General features: G+C 42.1%; 1 protein-coding gene across 5 annotated transcripts in view; it reads left to right on the plus strand.

Annotated features, from left to right (window-relative positions):
- The window catches only part of LOC307203924 (claudin-34-like), a 91,160-nt gene that overhangs the window by 9,898 nt on the left and 66,235 nt on the right, over positions 1 to 15,027 (plus strand). For 4 of the 5 annotated variants that reach the window (XM_079955214.1, XM_079955215.1, XM_079955213.1 and 1 more), the window contains one exon: positions 1,289 to 1,344. The exons of the other annotated variant lie outside the window; for it this stretch is intronic. In XM_079955214.1, the coding sequence (XP_079811340.1) occupies positions 1,289 to 1,344 (56 nt within the window). The remainder of the gene's footprint in view (positions 1 to 1,288; positions 1,345 to 15,027) is intronic. 5 annotated transcript variants of the gene reach the window in all.

A 15,027-nucleotide genomic window follows, 5' to 3' on the forward strand; every position in this document is an offset into this window, starting at 1 on the left:
ATTCCTTCTATTACCTGGTGGGCAATGGCAGTAGTGGGCACACAGAGAGGGGAAACATGTATTCTTGCATCTCTATCTCCCAAATTAGCAGTGAGTTGAGGTACAAAAAGTGCTCCCCCCCCCCCACAATGTCAGGAAGATGGAAGAGGAGGTGGAAGGAGACAAACCTTCCCTGTCTCTTCTGCTTATGTGTCAGCTAGCATGTAATAACTCCAGAGCCTGAATTTAACAGAGGGAGCTTGGGTGGGTAAGGGAAACTGGGCATTTGTCTCCAGTTTGAATTTTGATTAGAGCCAGAAAAGTTTACTTCTTGCATGAGGGTGGTTTTTCTACAAGTCCACAAATTTTACACCCAAAACTGACTCAGGAGAATGTCAGCAATAGCTCTCATTTCCAACAACAAAATGCCAGGAAAGTGTATCTTCTCTTGCAGAATCTTAGTAAAATCTAAACATTATAAGAATCTAAAAACTGCCTGGCTGGATTACACCAGCAATTGTGGAGGGAGTTTAATGTTAAGTGATAGCAAGGCAAGAGCAGGATGAAGTGAAAGGGCCTGTGTGGAAAGCTGATAATAATGGGAATGAATGTGCTGGGAGTGGGAGTGGGCCAAAGAATCCGTTGAGTCCCTCCAAAAGGCAGAATGGGAATAGGATCAATTGAGAAGGATAATAATTTTGGAGAATAACTAAATGAACTGTTTGCGTCAATCTTCACTGAAGAGATCCTTAGAGAGACAGCCCCTTATCTGATTTGTCCTCTGAGGTGATAAATCTGATCAACTGATTCAACCTGAAGAGTCTATGCTGGCAGCTTTAGCAGAAACTAATAAATTAAGAAGGTGCTGCATCAAGACTGCATCTGTCCCAAAGTTCCTGAGAAATGTGACGTTTCTGATCTAGCTAGTGACTCTGGAGTGCAACATATCCTCACAATCGTTTAAGTAGCAGTTTTCATTGTACTAGATACTTTAGAAGTCTTTCATCTTATTCATTATCAATAGCCCCATTTTAAAGATGAGGAACGGGCTGGGATAACTACATGGATGTCAGAAGCTGCTTGGGTGGCCATCCTCTTAGATGTCTTTGAAAGGGGATGAAACACATTCATGTGGCATAAGACTAAGGCTTGAGTTAGTCCCCCAAAAGAGGTGCTCTGGGAAAGTGAAGATGGAAATGGGGAGGGGGGAACTTGCCCCTATTCCAAACTCTGCTCAGCTCAGGCACATGACCCAGTGGAAAATACACTCACAAAATGAGTGGTGTAATAGTTGTTTTCTCTCCGTCAGGCTCAAGTTGGCCCGGCCAGCAGTAGCCCCATTCCTCAATGGAGTTTGAAACAGAGGTAAGTTACAGCAGCATCATTTACCCCGTCATATATTACAGCAGCTTCCTATAGTTTGGATTGCTCTTATCCATTATGTTCCCCATGCAAACACACATTTGGTTTTGCTAGACTGACTATTGATCCATCTACCTATAAGATTTCTTGCCCAGTCTTCATTATAAGGTCCCACCATGTTACAGCAATAAAACACATAATTATGAAAAAAGACAAAACCATTAAAACTGCATCACAAGCAAAGCCCTCCCAAATGGAGCATGGTAATATCAATTCAATAGAAAAAGTGGGTCCAACAAAACAAAAAACCCTGTCAACTCTCCAACTGATAATATGATCGCCATCTTTGAATGCCTGAAGGGATTCAATATGACCTTAACCAGGGATAGGCAACCTAAGGCCCGGGATCCAGATGTGGCCCAATCGCCTTCTCAATCCAGACTGCAGACGGTCCAGGAATCAGTGTGTTTTTACATGAGTAGAATGTGTCCTTTTATTTAAAATTCAAATCTGGGTTATTTGTGGGGCCTGCCTGGTGTTTTTACATGAGTAGAATGTGTGCTTCTGTTTAAAATGCATCTCTGGGTTATTTCTGGGGCATAGGAATTCGTTCATTTTCTTTTCTTTTCAAAATATAGTCCGGCCCACCACATGGTCTGAGTGATGGTGGACCGGCCGACGGCTAAAAAAGGTTGCTGACCCCTGGTTTATTTCAAATCTTGCTCGCTCATTCCTTTGGAACTGGCAGCGGGGGTGTTTATTTCCACATTCTGTATCCAAATCTTTGCATAAGCTTACATCTAACAAAAAAGTGTCTTTTAAAAGTTGCAGAATCACACTGGTATTTGAATGCATACTGCCTCTAAGCAGTTGCCAAATGTTCCAAACGACAAGTACTCTGGAGTTATGATTTGTGTTCTTCCGAGCATTCAAAGCAAGCTGCATTCTAACTGCCTCAGAATTCCAAGGAGCAGTTGCTACGGTGCTCCGACCAGCTTCATTCTTTTCAGGTCTTGTCCTAGATCAGACACTGGAAGAGAAAGACCTGGAAAAAGCCCTCGCTCTGGGAAAAGACTGGTTGAAGAACTGATTCATGCAGGTGCATATATGCAGCGCTCCTCAGTTCCCCACCAACATAGCAGTGTTTTCTCACATAGGAACAAATTGACTTTTATTTCCTTTTGTATGCAACAACGGCAGCAAGGATACTCATCGCTAAGAATTGGAAAACTCAAGATCTACCCACACTGGAAGAGTGGCAGATGCAGCTGATGGACTATATGCAACTGGCCGAGATGACTGGCAGAATCCGAGACCTGGGAGAAGAGAGGGTTGAGGAGGACTGGGGGAAATTTAAGATTTATTTACAGAAATACTGTAATTTGGTTGAATGCTAAGAAGGATGCTAGATCATAAATAACTGCCTACCATTGAATTAGATTTGATTTTGACGATAAGTGAGAAATAAGGAAAATATAAATTTTTTGGAGAATTGTTAGATTTTATCTAAATGAGCGGAGATAAATATTGTAAACAAGTGGGTAATTTGCCTGGAAAAAATCTTCTGTAACGATGTAAGTGGGAGTGGGAGATGTGAGGGAGTCCAAAGAAGAGACGAAACTATGTTATGATATAAGTAATTTTTATTTATGCATTTGTATTCAAAAATCTTAATAAATATGAAATTTAAAAAAAAGACTTTTATTTCCTTTTGTCCTGTCTGAGAGCCACTTGGTAGGCTTTTCACAGTGTATGTGTGTGTGTGAGAGAGAGAGAGAATGAGGACTAAAGCCAGAAAGGATTCGGGACTTCCGGGTTAGCGCCATTGGCAATGGCGGAGCTCCTCTTACAGAGAGGAACCCGCTCCGCGAAAATCGGGTCTTGCTGCCGCGGCGAAGGCGGAGACCCTCTAAAAATCCCAGGCGGAGGAAGCCTGGGAACATGGGATTCGGCTGACACCAGGAGCGCCTCCCCTACTCGCAGGGAACCCCTTTTTTGGGGGGGTCCGAAGTGACGTGGGGTGAGCGGCACGGTGTTTTGAATTGACCGCTATTTTTACGGAGTGAAGCCACACAGCCGTTGCCGGATAGCGCTGATTTTTTCCTGTGGACAATTGGATTTTAAACAACAACCCGTGAGTAGAACGGAAAATTGGACTTTTAAACAAGTTAATTTGGCACCGAACGGGGAAGGCTCAAACAGGAAGTCCACCTTCCCTTTCTGAAAATAGACTGAAGCAAAGTAGTTGCTAACTAAGGTCTTTGGAAAGTCTTATGTAAAGGACCAAAACTCCACTGACTGAAATTATTTAATCGCCCCTGGAAGCGGGGGGAGAATCTAAAGGAGAAGGTGAAAATTTAAAATTTAAAATTGAAGCACCATGTCTCTGAACCTGGGAGCGGTTTGCAAAAGCCCATCGACAGTGAACAGGATAAATTTGACAGCTAGTCTGAAAGAAGGACATTGTTTCCATTGTCCGCTTCTGCGCTTAAAAAGAAGAAAAAGTAACTAAAAATTGTTACTAAATTTACTTTTGGAATTGTGCTGGAAAGGATTGATACAAATGAAGTCTGGCTTCCAAACCAATGACTTCAAATTATAAGGAGATTCCAACTAAACATTAGAAAGAACTTTCTGACAGTGGAAGGGATTCCATCAGTAGGTGGTGAACTTCGCTAGAGCATTTTATTTTATTTTTTTTTTTTTTAAATAATTTTATTGCATTTTTCACAAAAAGGAACAAAAAAGCAAATTTTCACAAACATTACAAAAAGAAAAATTTTCACAAACATTACAGAAGAAAAAAAAAAAAAAAGACATAGACAAAAAAAGAAGAGAAAAAAGGAGATTTTAACATAAAAAAACAAAAAAAAATCCCTCACTTTCCAATTATAACCTTCAAAACCTTATTTTCCTTACTTCCACCCGCCTCCCGATCTTGTATTCTATGTAATAATTAGTTCAGCAAGCTCAATCTTTATTCATTTTGATTCTTGATCCCTCCCTTTGTGCTCTTATTTAACTCAGTCACTAGAACCCCTTCTTTCCTTTTCAATGTCCTCAACATTCAAAGATTTTACAGTGTTTTTGTAGATAAACTTTAAACTTCTTCCAGTCCTCTTCCACCTGCTCTTCTCCTTGATCTCGAATTCTGCCAGTCATTTCAGCCAGTTCCATATAGTCTATTACTTGCATCTGCCATTCTTCCAGAGTGGGTAGATCTTGTGTCTTCCAATACTTTGCGATGAGTATTCTTGCTGCTGCTGTAGCGTACATAAACAAAGTTCTATCCTTCTTTGGCACCAATTGGCTGACCATGCCCAGAAGAAAGGCCTCTGGTTTCTTCAAGAAGGTATACTTAAATACCTTTTTCAGTTCATTATATATCATCTCCCAGAAAGCCTTGATCCTTGGGCACGTCCACCAAAGGTGAAAGAATGTCCCTTCAGTTTCTTTGCATTTCCAACATTTATTATCGGGCAAATGGTAGATTTTTGCAAGTTTGACTGGGGTCATGTACCACCTATATATCATTTTCATAATATTCTCTCTTAAGGCATTACATGCCGTGAATTTCATACCGGTGGTCCACAACTGTTCCCAGTCAACAAACATAATGTTATGACCAACGTCTTGTGCCCATTTTATCATAGCAGATTTTACCGTTTCATCCTCAGTATTCCACTTCAACAGCAAGTTATACATTCTCGACAATATCTTAGCATTGGGTTCTAACAATTCTGTTTCCAACTTTGATTTTTCCACCTGGAAGCCAATTTTCCTGTCCAAATGATAGGCCTCTCTTATCTGAAAATAATGTAACCAGTCTCGCACCTTATCCTTAAGTTTCTCATAGCTTTGCAATTTCATTTTATCTCCCTCCTGCTCCAGAATTTCCCAATATTTTGGCCAGTTAGATTCCATATTGAGTTTTTTTAAGGCCTTTGCTTCCATAGGTGAGAGCCACCTAGGGGTTTTATTTTCCAATAAATCTTTGTATTTCATCCAGACATTAAACAATGCTTTCCTGACAATATGGTTTTTAAATGTCTTGTACACTTTAGCCTTACCGTACCACAAGTATGCATGCCACCCAAAAACGTTATCATATCCTTCCAAATCCAAAATATCCGTGTTTTCAAGAAGTAGCCAATCCTTCAGCCAGCAAAAAGCTGCTGCTTCATAATATAACTTGAAGTCCGGCAGGGCAAACCCCCCTCTTTCCTTTGCGTCAGTAAGAATTTTGTATTTTATTCTGGGCTTTTTGCCCTGCCAGACAAATCTAGAAATTTCTTTTTGCCACTTCTCAAAACAGTCCATTTTGTCAATGATTTGTAGCGTCTGAAACAAAAACAACATTCTTGGCAATACATTCAATTTGATAACAGCAATTCTACCCAGTAAGGAAAGTTTCAAGTTTGTCCAAATTTCAAGATCTTTTTTCACTTCTGACCAACACTTCTCGTAATTATCTTTAAATAAATTTACATTCTTCGAAGTCAAGTTCACCCCTAGATATTTCACTTTTTTCACCAATATTAAACCTGTTTCTTCCTGAAACCTTTCCTTCTCTACTGCTGTCAGATTTTTCTCTAAAACCATAGTTTTTGATTTATTCAATTTAAAACCTGCCACCCGACCAAATTCTTGTATTATTTCCAGTGCTCTTTTAGAACTAGGGATTGGCTCCTGTAGCGTCAGTACTAAGTCATCTGCATAGGCTTTAAGTTTATAGTGTTTAACTCCGACCTGTATACCCTGAATCTGTTGGTCCCTTCTAATCATATTCAGCAAGACCTCCAGGACTGAAATAAAAAGCAAAGGGGAAATTGGGCAGCCTTGTCGTGTCCCTTTCTCTATCTTAACTTCTTCCGTTACTGCATTATTCACTATTAATTTCGCCTTCTGTTCTGAGTAAATCGCGCCTATACCGTTTCCAAACCTTTCTCCAACCCCCATCCCTTGCAAATTTTTCCTCATAAAGCTCCAGGAAATATTGTCGAAGGCTTTCTCCGCATCAATAAATATTAAAACAGCTTTTGTATTTATATTAACTTGTAGCTTTTCTAAAATGTCAATTAAGTTTCTCGTGTTATTTGACAATTGTCTGCCTGGGAGAAAGCCAGCTTGGTCTTTATGAATCATTGTTGCTAAAACTTTTTTCAATCTTCTAGCTAAAATATCAGCAAAAATTTTATAATCCACATTAAGTAGGGATATGGGGCGGTAGTTCTTTAGTTGTGTCTTTTCTATCTCATTTTTCGGTATAAGCGTGATGTAAGCTTCTTTCCACGACTCCGGCGCTCTTTTCCCTTCCATAATTTCATTGCCAACCTCCATTAGAGGTTGAATTAAGTAATCTTTCATGTCTTTGTAGTATTTGGAGGTTAGCCCATCCGGGCCTGGAGACTTGCCTAGTTGCAAGTTCTTAATGGCGCCTTCAACCTCCTGTTCAGAAATTTTGTCGTTCAGTATTAGTTTATTCTCCTGGGAGATTTTTTGTAATCCATTTGTTTCCAAAAATTTCTCGATTTTGATCTCATTCTGTGGCCCTTGTGAATACAGTTGTTTAAAGTATCTCTGGAAGCAGTCTTGAATCTCCCGTGGGTTTTGTATATTTCGTCCATTTACTTCAAGATTGGTAACAGTATTTAACTTCTGTCTTTTCTTCAGCTGCCAAGCTAGCAGCTTTCCACACTTATTGGCCGATTCGAAGGTTTTTTGTCTCATTTGTTTAATTTTCCATTCTATATCCTGGTTAACCATTTTCAGATATTGTGCCTGATGTAATTTAATTTCTCGTAGAATGTCCTGTGACTTAGGTTTAGTCCTTAATCTCTTCTCGCCTTCTCTAATTTTCTCTAAAATCTTTTCTTTCTTCTCCTCTTGAAGTTTCCTCTTTATAGCATTTTGCTGGATCAAAAACCCCCTCATTACGGCTTTACTTGCATCCCAGATTACTCTTTTCTCCACGGTAGTCTTCAAATTTATCTCAAAATAGTCTTTTAATGTTTTTTGGGCCTTTTTCACAATTTCAGAGTCTCTAAACAAGGTGTCATTCATTCTCCATCTAAAGGAACCAGTGGGTGTTAGTTTCATATCCATCTTCACTGGGTTATGGTCGGAGCAGATTTTGGGGCAGATTTCCACCTTTCGAATCTTGGGTGCCATCCCTCTTGTAATCCAAATTTGGTCTATTCTAGTCCAGGTCAAATTGGCTTCAGAGAAGAAGGTCCCCTCTCTACCTAGGGGATTTTTAGTTCTCCAAATATCAATCAAGTCCATATTGTCTGTCAATTCAAAAAAGGTCTTTGGTAGTCTTCCATCTTTTGTGACTACTTGTCTTTCAGATTTATCCATATATGTCGAGACAACGCCATTCATATCTCCCATCAAAATGATATTTCGATCTATAAAGTCCATTAACGTCTCATGCAGTTTCTTATAAAACTCTGATTTCCCCTCATTAGGTGCATAGACTCCAATTATTACTAATTTCTCTCCTTGGAGTTGTATTTCAATTGCCACAAATCGTCCATGTTCATCTTTAAGGAGAAACTTTGGTGATAATTTCTCTTTTGCGTAGATCACAACTCCTCTTTTTTTTACTTTGTCTGATGAAATAAAGTCTTGGCCTAACTTTTTATTTATCAATAATTTCCTTTGGAGTCTTGTTATATGTGTTTCTTGTAGGCAAATTAGGTCCAGTTGTTCCTTTTTCAGAATATGAAAAATCCTCTTCCTTTTGCTGGGGGAGTTCAAACCTCGAACATTCCAAGTTAACATCTGCAGAGACATGTTGTTGTTATTCTGATGTTCCACCAGTTGCTCCTAGAAGTTGCTCTTGGTTTGTCGGCGGTATCTCTTTCCGTTGGTCCAGTCCCAAGAGAGTTCTTCCTAAGTCAGGTGGTCCCAGTCCTAATATTTCCGAGTCTTTTGTTCTGGCCTCTCTTTGTAATTCTTCTCCAAAATTTCTCAGAAAACTCTCTTTATCTTCCTCTGATCTTATCTTAATTTTCTTTCCTTTAAATGTAAACGAGAGGCCTTGTGGGAATTCCCACCTGAACAAAATTCCGTTTCTTTTTAGCAGGTCCACCAAATTTCCGTAATTGGTTCTAAGATCAAGCAGGTATTTCGGGATATCTTTAAAAATCTCAATTCTCACCCCTTGGATATCGAGTGCTTTCTGGTAGTGTAGACTCAGTATTTTATCTCTTTCCTCTTTTGTCCTTAGAGCAATCAAGCAGTCTCTCGGCCTATTTTTCCTCTTAACCCTTCCCAATCGAAAAGCACTCACTATCTTAAATTCTTCTTTCTCTGGATCCAGGTCCCAGCACTCCTCAAATTCCGATGTCAACAATTCTATCAAGTCTCCTTCTTCTGTTTCTGGGACCGATCTAATTCTCAAGTTGGTCTGTTTCTCTTTAAGTTCAATCAAAGAGAATTGTACCTTGTATTCGTCCAATTTTTTATTTATTGGTGGTATCTTTTGTTCTACTGCCAATACCCTCTCTTTGGCTTCCTCCGCTATCTTCTTTGTCTCTTTAGACTCCTGCACCAGTCTGTCAATCGCCTGGGTGTTAGTATTCACATTCGTCCCCAAATCGTTTACTTTTTGCCCCAGGTCCTTAACAGTTGAAGTATTTTGATCAATCTTAGCTGTCAAATTTTGCAGAGCCGATAAAATCTTGTCTAATGTTGCAGAATCCGATCCTGTTCCTTTTGATTCTTCCCTTTCTGTGGCTTGTGGGACAGAGAGTCCTGCTGATGATGTTCTTCTATGCTGGAGTTGCTGCTGTGCCTGCAGCTGCTGCTGTTGTTTAATTTTTGCTCTTGTTGATACTTTATCTGGAGGCTGTAACTTGTCTGGTTGTTTCTCTTCCATTGCTTGCCTCTAGAAATCAAGGTCACTCACACAATTCCCAAGCTTCCTTCTTAGCTATAAACAATATAGAAACTCTATAGCTCACCCTTGATATAATATTGGTCTAAATTTCCAATAGGCTATATGAACTTCTATTTGTTTGTTCAACACAGGCACCTAGACAGCACTTTTTCGCAGGGGGGTTGGGAATGGTGGGCACTACCCCACGTACAGTCGGATGTGTGCTGTTTTTCAGTCTGCTGTGGTCTCCGCTTCTAGCGATAAGTACAGAACCAGAATGGAATACAGATGAAAGCGCTGGCTCTCGCAGGAGCATCCTGTGGGGAAGCATGTCTACTGTGGTATTGAAAACAGACAAGCAAAATTTTCTTTCTTTTTTTTTTTTAAAGAGAATTTTCTTATATGCGACCACCACAGCTAGGATAGTAATAGCATCTAAATGGAAAGCTAAAGAACTACCTACCAAGGAGGAATGGATTCTCAAATTAAATGAATATTTAAAATTGGCTAAATTAACAGCATCCATACGACAGCAGTCAAATCAAAAACTAAAATGGCAATGCTTTGATGATTATATGCTCGAAAAAAGACATACCAACTGGCAATGTGGAATTCATAGGAGCCAGTTGGTGGGCATTGCCATTCAAATGTTGCACGTGCACTGCATCGTGTGACTGATTATGCGGATTGCGGTTTACCTCCCCCCCCCCCCAATACTTTATTCAAGTTGGCACCCTGGTAGAATTCATATCATTCAAAGGAGAGCCACTTGGTAGGCTTTTCACAGTGTATGTGTGTGTGTGAGAGAGAGAGAGAATGAGGACTAAAGCCAGAAAGGATTCGGGACTTCCGGGTTAGCGCCATTGGCAATGGCGGAGCTCCTCTTACAGAGAGGAACCCGCTCCGCGAAAATCGGGTCTTGCTGCCGCGGCGAAGGCGGAGACCCTCTAAAAATCCCAGGCGGAGGAAGCCTGGGAACATGGGATTCAGCTGACACCAGGAGCGCCTCCCCTACTCGCAGGGAACCCCTTTTTTGGGGGGGTCCGAAGTGACGTGGGGTGAGCGGCACGGTGTTTTGAATTGACCGCTATTTTTACGGAGTGAAGCCACACAGCCGTTGCCGGATAGCGCTGATTTTTTCCTGTGGACAATTGGATTTTAAACAACAACCCGTGAGTAGAACGGAAAATTGGACTTTTAAACAAGTTAATTTGGCACCGAACGGGGAAGGCTCAAACAGGAAGTCCACCTTCCCTTTCTGAAAATAGACTGAAGCAAAGTAGTTGCTAACTAAGGTCTTTGGAAAGTCTTATGTAAAGGACCAAAACTCCACTGACTGAAATTATTTAATCGCCCCTGGAAGCGGGGGGAGAATCTAAAGGAGAAGGTGAAAATTTAAAATTTAAAATTGAAGCACCATGTCTCTGAACCTGGGAGCGGTTTGCAAAAGCCCATCGACAGTGAACAGGATAAATTTGACAGCTAGTCTGAAAGAAGGACATTGTTTCCATTGTCCGCTTCTGCGCTTAAAAAGAAGAAAAAGTAACTAAAAATTGTTACTAAATTTACTTTTGGAATTGTGCTGGAAAGGATTGATACAAATGAAGTCTGGCTTCCAAACCAATGACTTCAAATTATAAGGAGATTCCAACTAAACATTAGAAAGAACTTTCTGACAGTGGAAGGGATTCCATCAGTAGGTGGTGAACTTCGCTAGAGCATTTTAAACAGAGGTTGGATGACATCTGTCAGGGATTCTTTAGCTTTAATTTCTGCATTGCAGGAAGTTGGACTAAACAGCCTCTTGGGAACTCCTCCAACTCTACAATTTTGTGATTCTAAGTCCAGCACTCTGTCCTCACAGAGACCAACCAGATGCCCCCAGGGGAAATCTTCAAGGAAAGTCTGAGTGCAACAGCAGCCTCTCCACCTGTGATTCACTGGTATCTGACAGTGAAGGGAGGTTTTGTTCATCACAGCTCATAGTGCTGATAGCCTCATCGTCATCCGTGTATTTGTCTTAACCAGTTTGAAAGCCGTCCAAGCCGTCACTACCTCTTTGTGAATTCCAGAATTTGATTATGTGATGCATGAAACAATCCACTGAAAATGTTCAGATAATTACTCTTCCAAAGAACAACCTGGGCCGCTTTCTTTTTCATACCTTGGGATGGGCTGTATTTGAACGATACCTAGCCCCTCGTTGGTGCTTTAACATTTACTCTGCCAAGTCTGACAGTCCAAGAGAGCTGCTGGTGAATTATTAGCTTGGAAGCCTGTCAGACCCCAGCTTTGTGCCTTCTCGGCGTCTCAGTTGGGATTCAGCTCATCCATCACTCCTGACATTCACATAATTCAACAAGAGGAATGGTGGGTTGTCAGTCAAGACAAGAGTTCCTCCCTGGATCACCTCAGCTCATGACACTCATAAATATTCTATGCAATTTTGGTTCAAACGCCAATTCACTCAGCTCTCCTGTTCCAATCAATAATGTCCATTGGCTGTCAGAACCTAGATGACCAGTGGGTACACAGGAAGTTGCCTTATACTGAGCCAATCTCTCAGAAGTGTGGACACTATCAGCAGCTCTCCAGGGTTTCAGGCAGCGGTCTGTCCTGGCCATGCCTGGAGGTGGCAGGGACTGAACCTGAAACCTTCTGAATGTCCCCTTGTTAGAGGAAGAGACCACCCTTATAACATCCTGTTATATTCATTGAAATACCTGGGATTGCTCAGCCAGCAGAGCATGAGACTCTTAATCTCAGGGGCGTGGGTGGGTTCAATCCCTACGTGTGAAAGATTCCTGCACTGCAGGGGGCTGGACTAGGTGGTCCTCATGGTTGCTTATAACACTATGGTTGAACAATAGAACTCCCTTCTATGGTTCTATGGTTCCACAGGTACACTGAAACAGTGCAATCTTTTGTATGTGTACTCAAAAATAAGGCCTCATTCTGCTTCAATGGTGCTTACTCCTCAACAAGTATTCTTAAGGTTGCAGCCAAAGTCACTGCATTTAACATGCCTTGCTTTAATTCTTCTAAATCAGGGAGAGTCAATGTGACGCTCTCCAGAGCTTGCTTGGCTCCCAGCACCTTTCAGCCCCATACAGCATGATCAGTGGCCAGGGATGTTGCTTTGCCCTCTTCTAAATCATTGTCTTTCCGTGTTCTGGATAACAGCTTGGGAGTGAAGATCAGGACCATGGTGAATAGGCCTTATGCTACAATACTGATGAAAATCATTTCTGGGAACAATAGTTCCTTGGGAAATTGTTCACCTGGAAGGGAGTAAAGGTAAAGGTACGCCTGAGCATTAGGTCCAGTCGTAGACGACTCTGAGGTTGCAGCACTCATCTCGCTCTATAGGCCAAGGGAGCTGGTGTTTGTCCGCAGACAGCTTCCAGGTCACGTGGCCAGCATGACTAAGCTGCTTCTGGCAAACCAGAGCAGTGCACGGAAACGCCGTTTACCTTCCCACTGGAGTGGTACCTATTTATCTACTTACACCTGATGTGCTTTCGAACTGCTAGGTTGGCAGGAGCAGGGACCAAGCAACGGGAGCTCACCACGTCACAGGGATTCGAACCGCCAACCTTCTGATCAGCAAGCCCTAGGCTCTGTGGTTTAGACCACAGCGCCACCCGCATCCCATGGAAGGGAATAGCCCCAAGCAAAAAGACCCAGTGTCAAATGCCTGACAACCTAATTCATCTTACAGGCAGGTCTAGAAGCAGCTGTGTGGCCATGTTTCTACTTTACAAGGGACAGCAGTCTATTTGAAGGACCATCTGGTTTTAAAAACCTTAAACAGGGAAAGTGAGGGCCTGGAAGCTGCCCGGAACAGTAAGCCGAGGTCAACTGGCCAGTCCTCCCCACAGCAGTGGAGTGTATTGCATTTCTGTTTAAATGATAAAAAGGTAAAGGTAAAGGACCCTTGACAGTTAAGTCAAGTCGTGAACGACTCTGGGGTTGCGGCGCTCATCTCACTTTACTGGCCGAGGGAGCCAGTGTTTGTCTGCAGACAGTTTTTCTGGGTCATGTGGCCAGCATGACTAAGCTGCTTCTGGCGAAACCAGAGCAGCGCACGGAAACACTGTTTACCTTCCCTGCCAGAGGAAGTTATCTGCTTGCACTTTGACGTGCTTTCAGACTGCTAGGTTAGCAGGAACAGGGACTGAACAACGGGAGCTCACCCCGTTGCGGGGATTCGAACCGCTGACCTTCCGATCGGCAAGCCCAAGGCTCAGTGGTTTACACCACAGCGCCACCCGGGTCTGTGGTAGTTATGTCTAAAGCAATGCATGTATGTGTATAAAGTAGAATATGCAGATTTATGCAGATCTGTATCTTCTCTTGGTGATGCATTCCATCTCTTCCTTTTGGAAAGAGCCACCTTAATCTAGACATCTGTATAAATATGTACTCTCTTTGTGCTTCTTCTAATATTCAGTGTCTTTAGATGCCCTCAGGTTCTAGAACTACGAGTTATATTTCCATTAATTGAATGGCAAAGCCCTTATTTTGCCAAGCATTTAACTCTCAACCTGTTGGCTACTGAAAGTCAATGAGGTTATGCACTTTAGAAATCTATATAGAGAAATAAATCTGTGACTCTTGCTTATTATTAGTATTAAGCCACGTTAGGAGCTCTTTTTGAAAGCCGGAAAGTATTTGATACTTATAAAAATGTAGCAAAGATGATTCTAGCTTTTCTGTTGTGTCTTGCTACCACCTAGTGTTCTCAGACATTGAAGCTGAGTTTTCTCCACTGTTTACTAGATTGGAACTGTCACTTTGAAAAGGGGAACTGTCTCAGGTTAATCCACATAATATTTAATGTACAGGACTTCCCAAAAATAATCCAAGGAACTGTAGTTCATCCCTCACTGAACTACAATTCCCAGCACGCTTGCCAACCTTCCGTTCCCATGATTCTTTGAAGAAGTCACATGCTTTAAATGTATAGTGCAGATGCGACATTAGTTAAAACTGATCACATGCAAAGAACAAGAGGGGGACGGGAAACATAGACTTGTAGAGTTGGAAGGGATCATGAGGTTCATAGCCCATCCTGGCTTTGGAGTGACAAAAAGAGACTTCTCAAAGAGCTTCAGCACCACTATCTGAGCAAGTCCATTATGACCATTGTATCCAGATATGTTCTCTCCTGTGTAGAGCAACAGAAGTACCGGTATTTCATGAAATTTGTTTACAGCTTGATTGTATAATTAAAAAAACCCTCGAAGGGCCACCTGGAATAGCCACACCCCCATGTTCACACATGCACTGAAAACACCTTCAGGGAGGGGGGCTTTGCTCATACAGCAGTATCATGGAAGGCACCCCCATGACATGGTTGTACAGGGTTCCAGGTCATGGGGAGCCCTTTGAGCAGAGGCTCCTATTCCTGCAAGTCTTTTGCTATAGGTGGCGCTGTGGTCTAAACCACAGAGCCTAGGACTTGCCAATCAGAAGGCTGGTGGTTCGAATCCCCGCAACGGGGTGAGCTCCCATTGCTCGGTCCCTGCTCCTGCCAACCTAGCAGTTCGAAAGCAGGTCAAAGTGCAAGTAGATAAATAGGTCCCGCTCTGGCGGGAAGGTAAACGGCATTTCCGTGCACTGCTCTGGTTTTGCCAGAGGCAGCTTAGTCATGCTGGCCACATGACCTGGAAAAACTGTCTGTGGACAAACGCCGGCTCTCGGCCAGTAAAGCGAGATGAGCGCCACAACCCGAGTCATCCGCGACTGGACCTAACGGTCAGGTCCTTTTACCTTTTAGGGCTGCCATACATCCAGAT

The sequence above is a fragment of the Podarcis cretensis genome, assembly GCF_951804945.1.
Source record: "Podarcis cretensis genome assembly, chromosome: 15".
Lineage (NCBI taxonomy): Eukaryota > Metazoa > Chordata > Lepidosauria > Squamata > Lacertidae > Podarcis > Podarcis cretensis.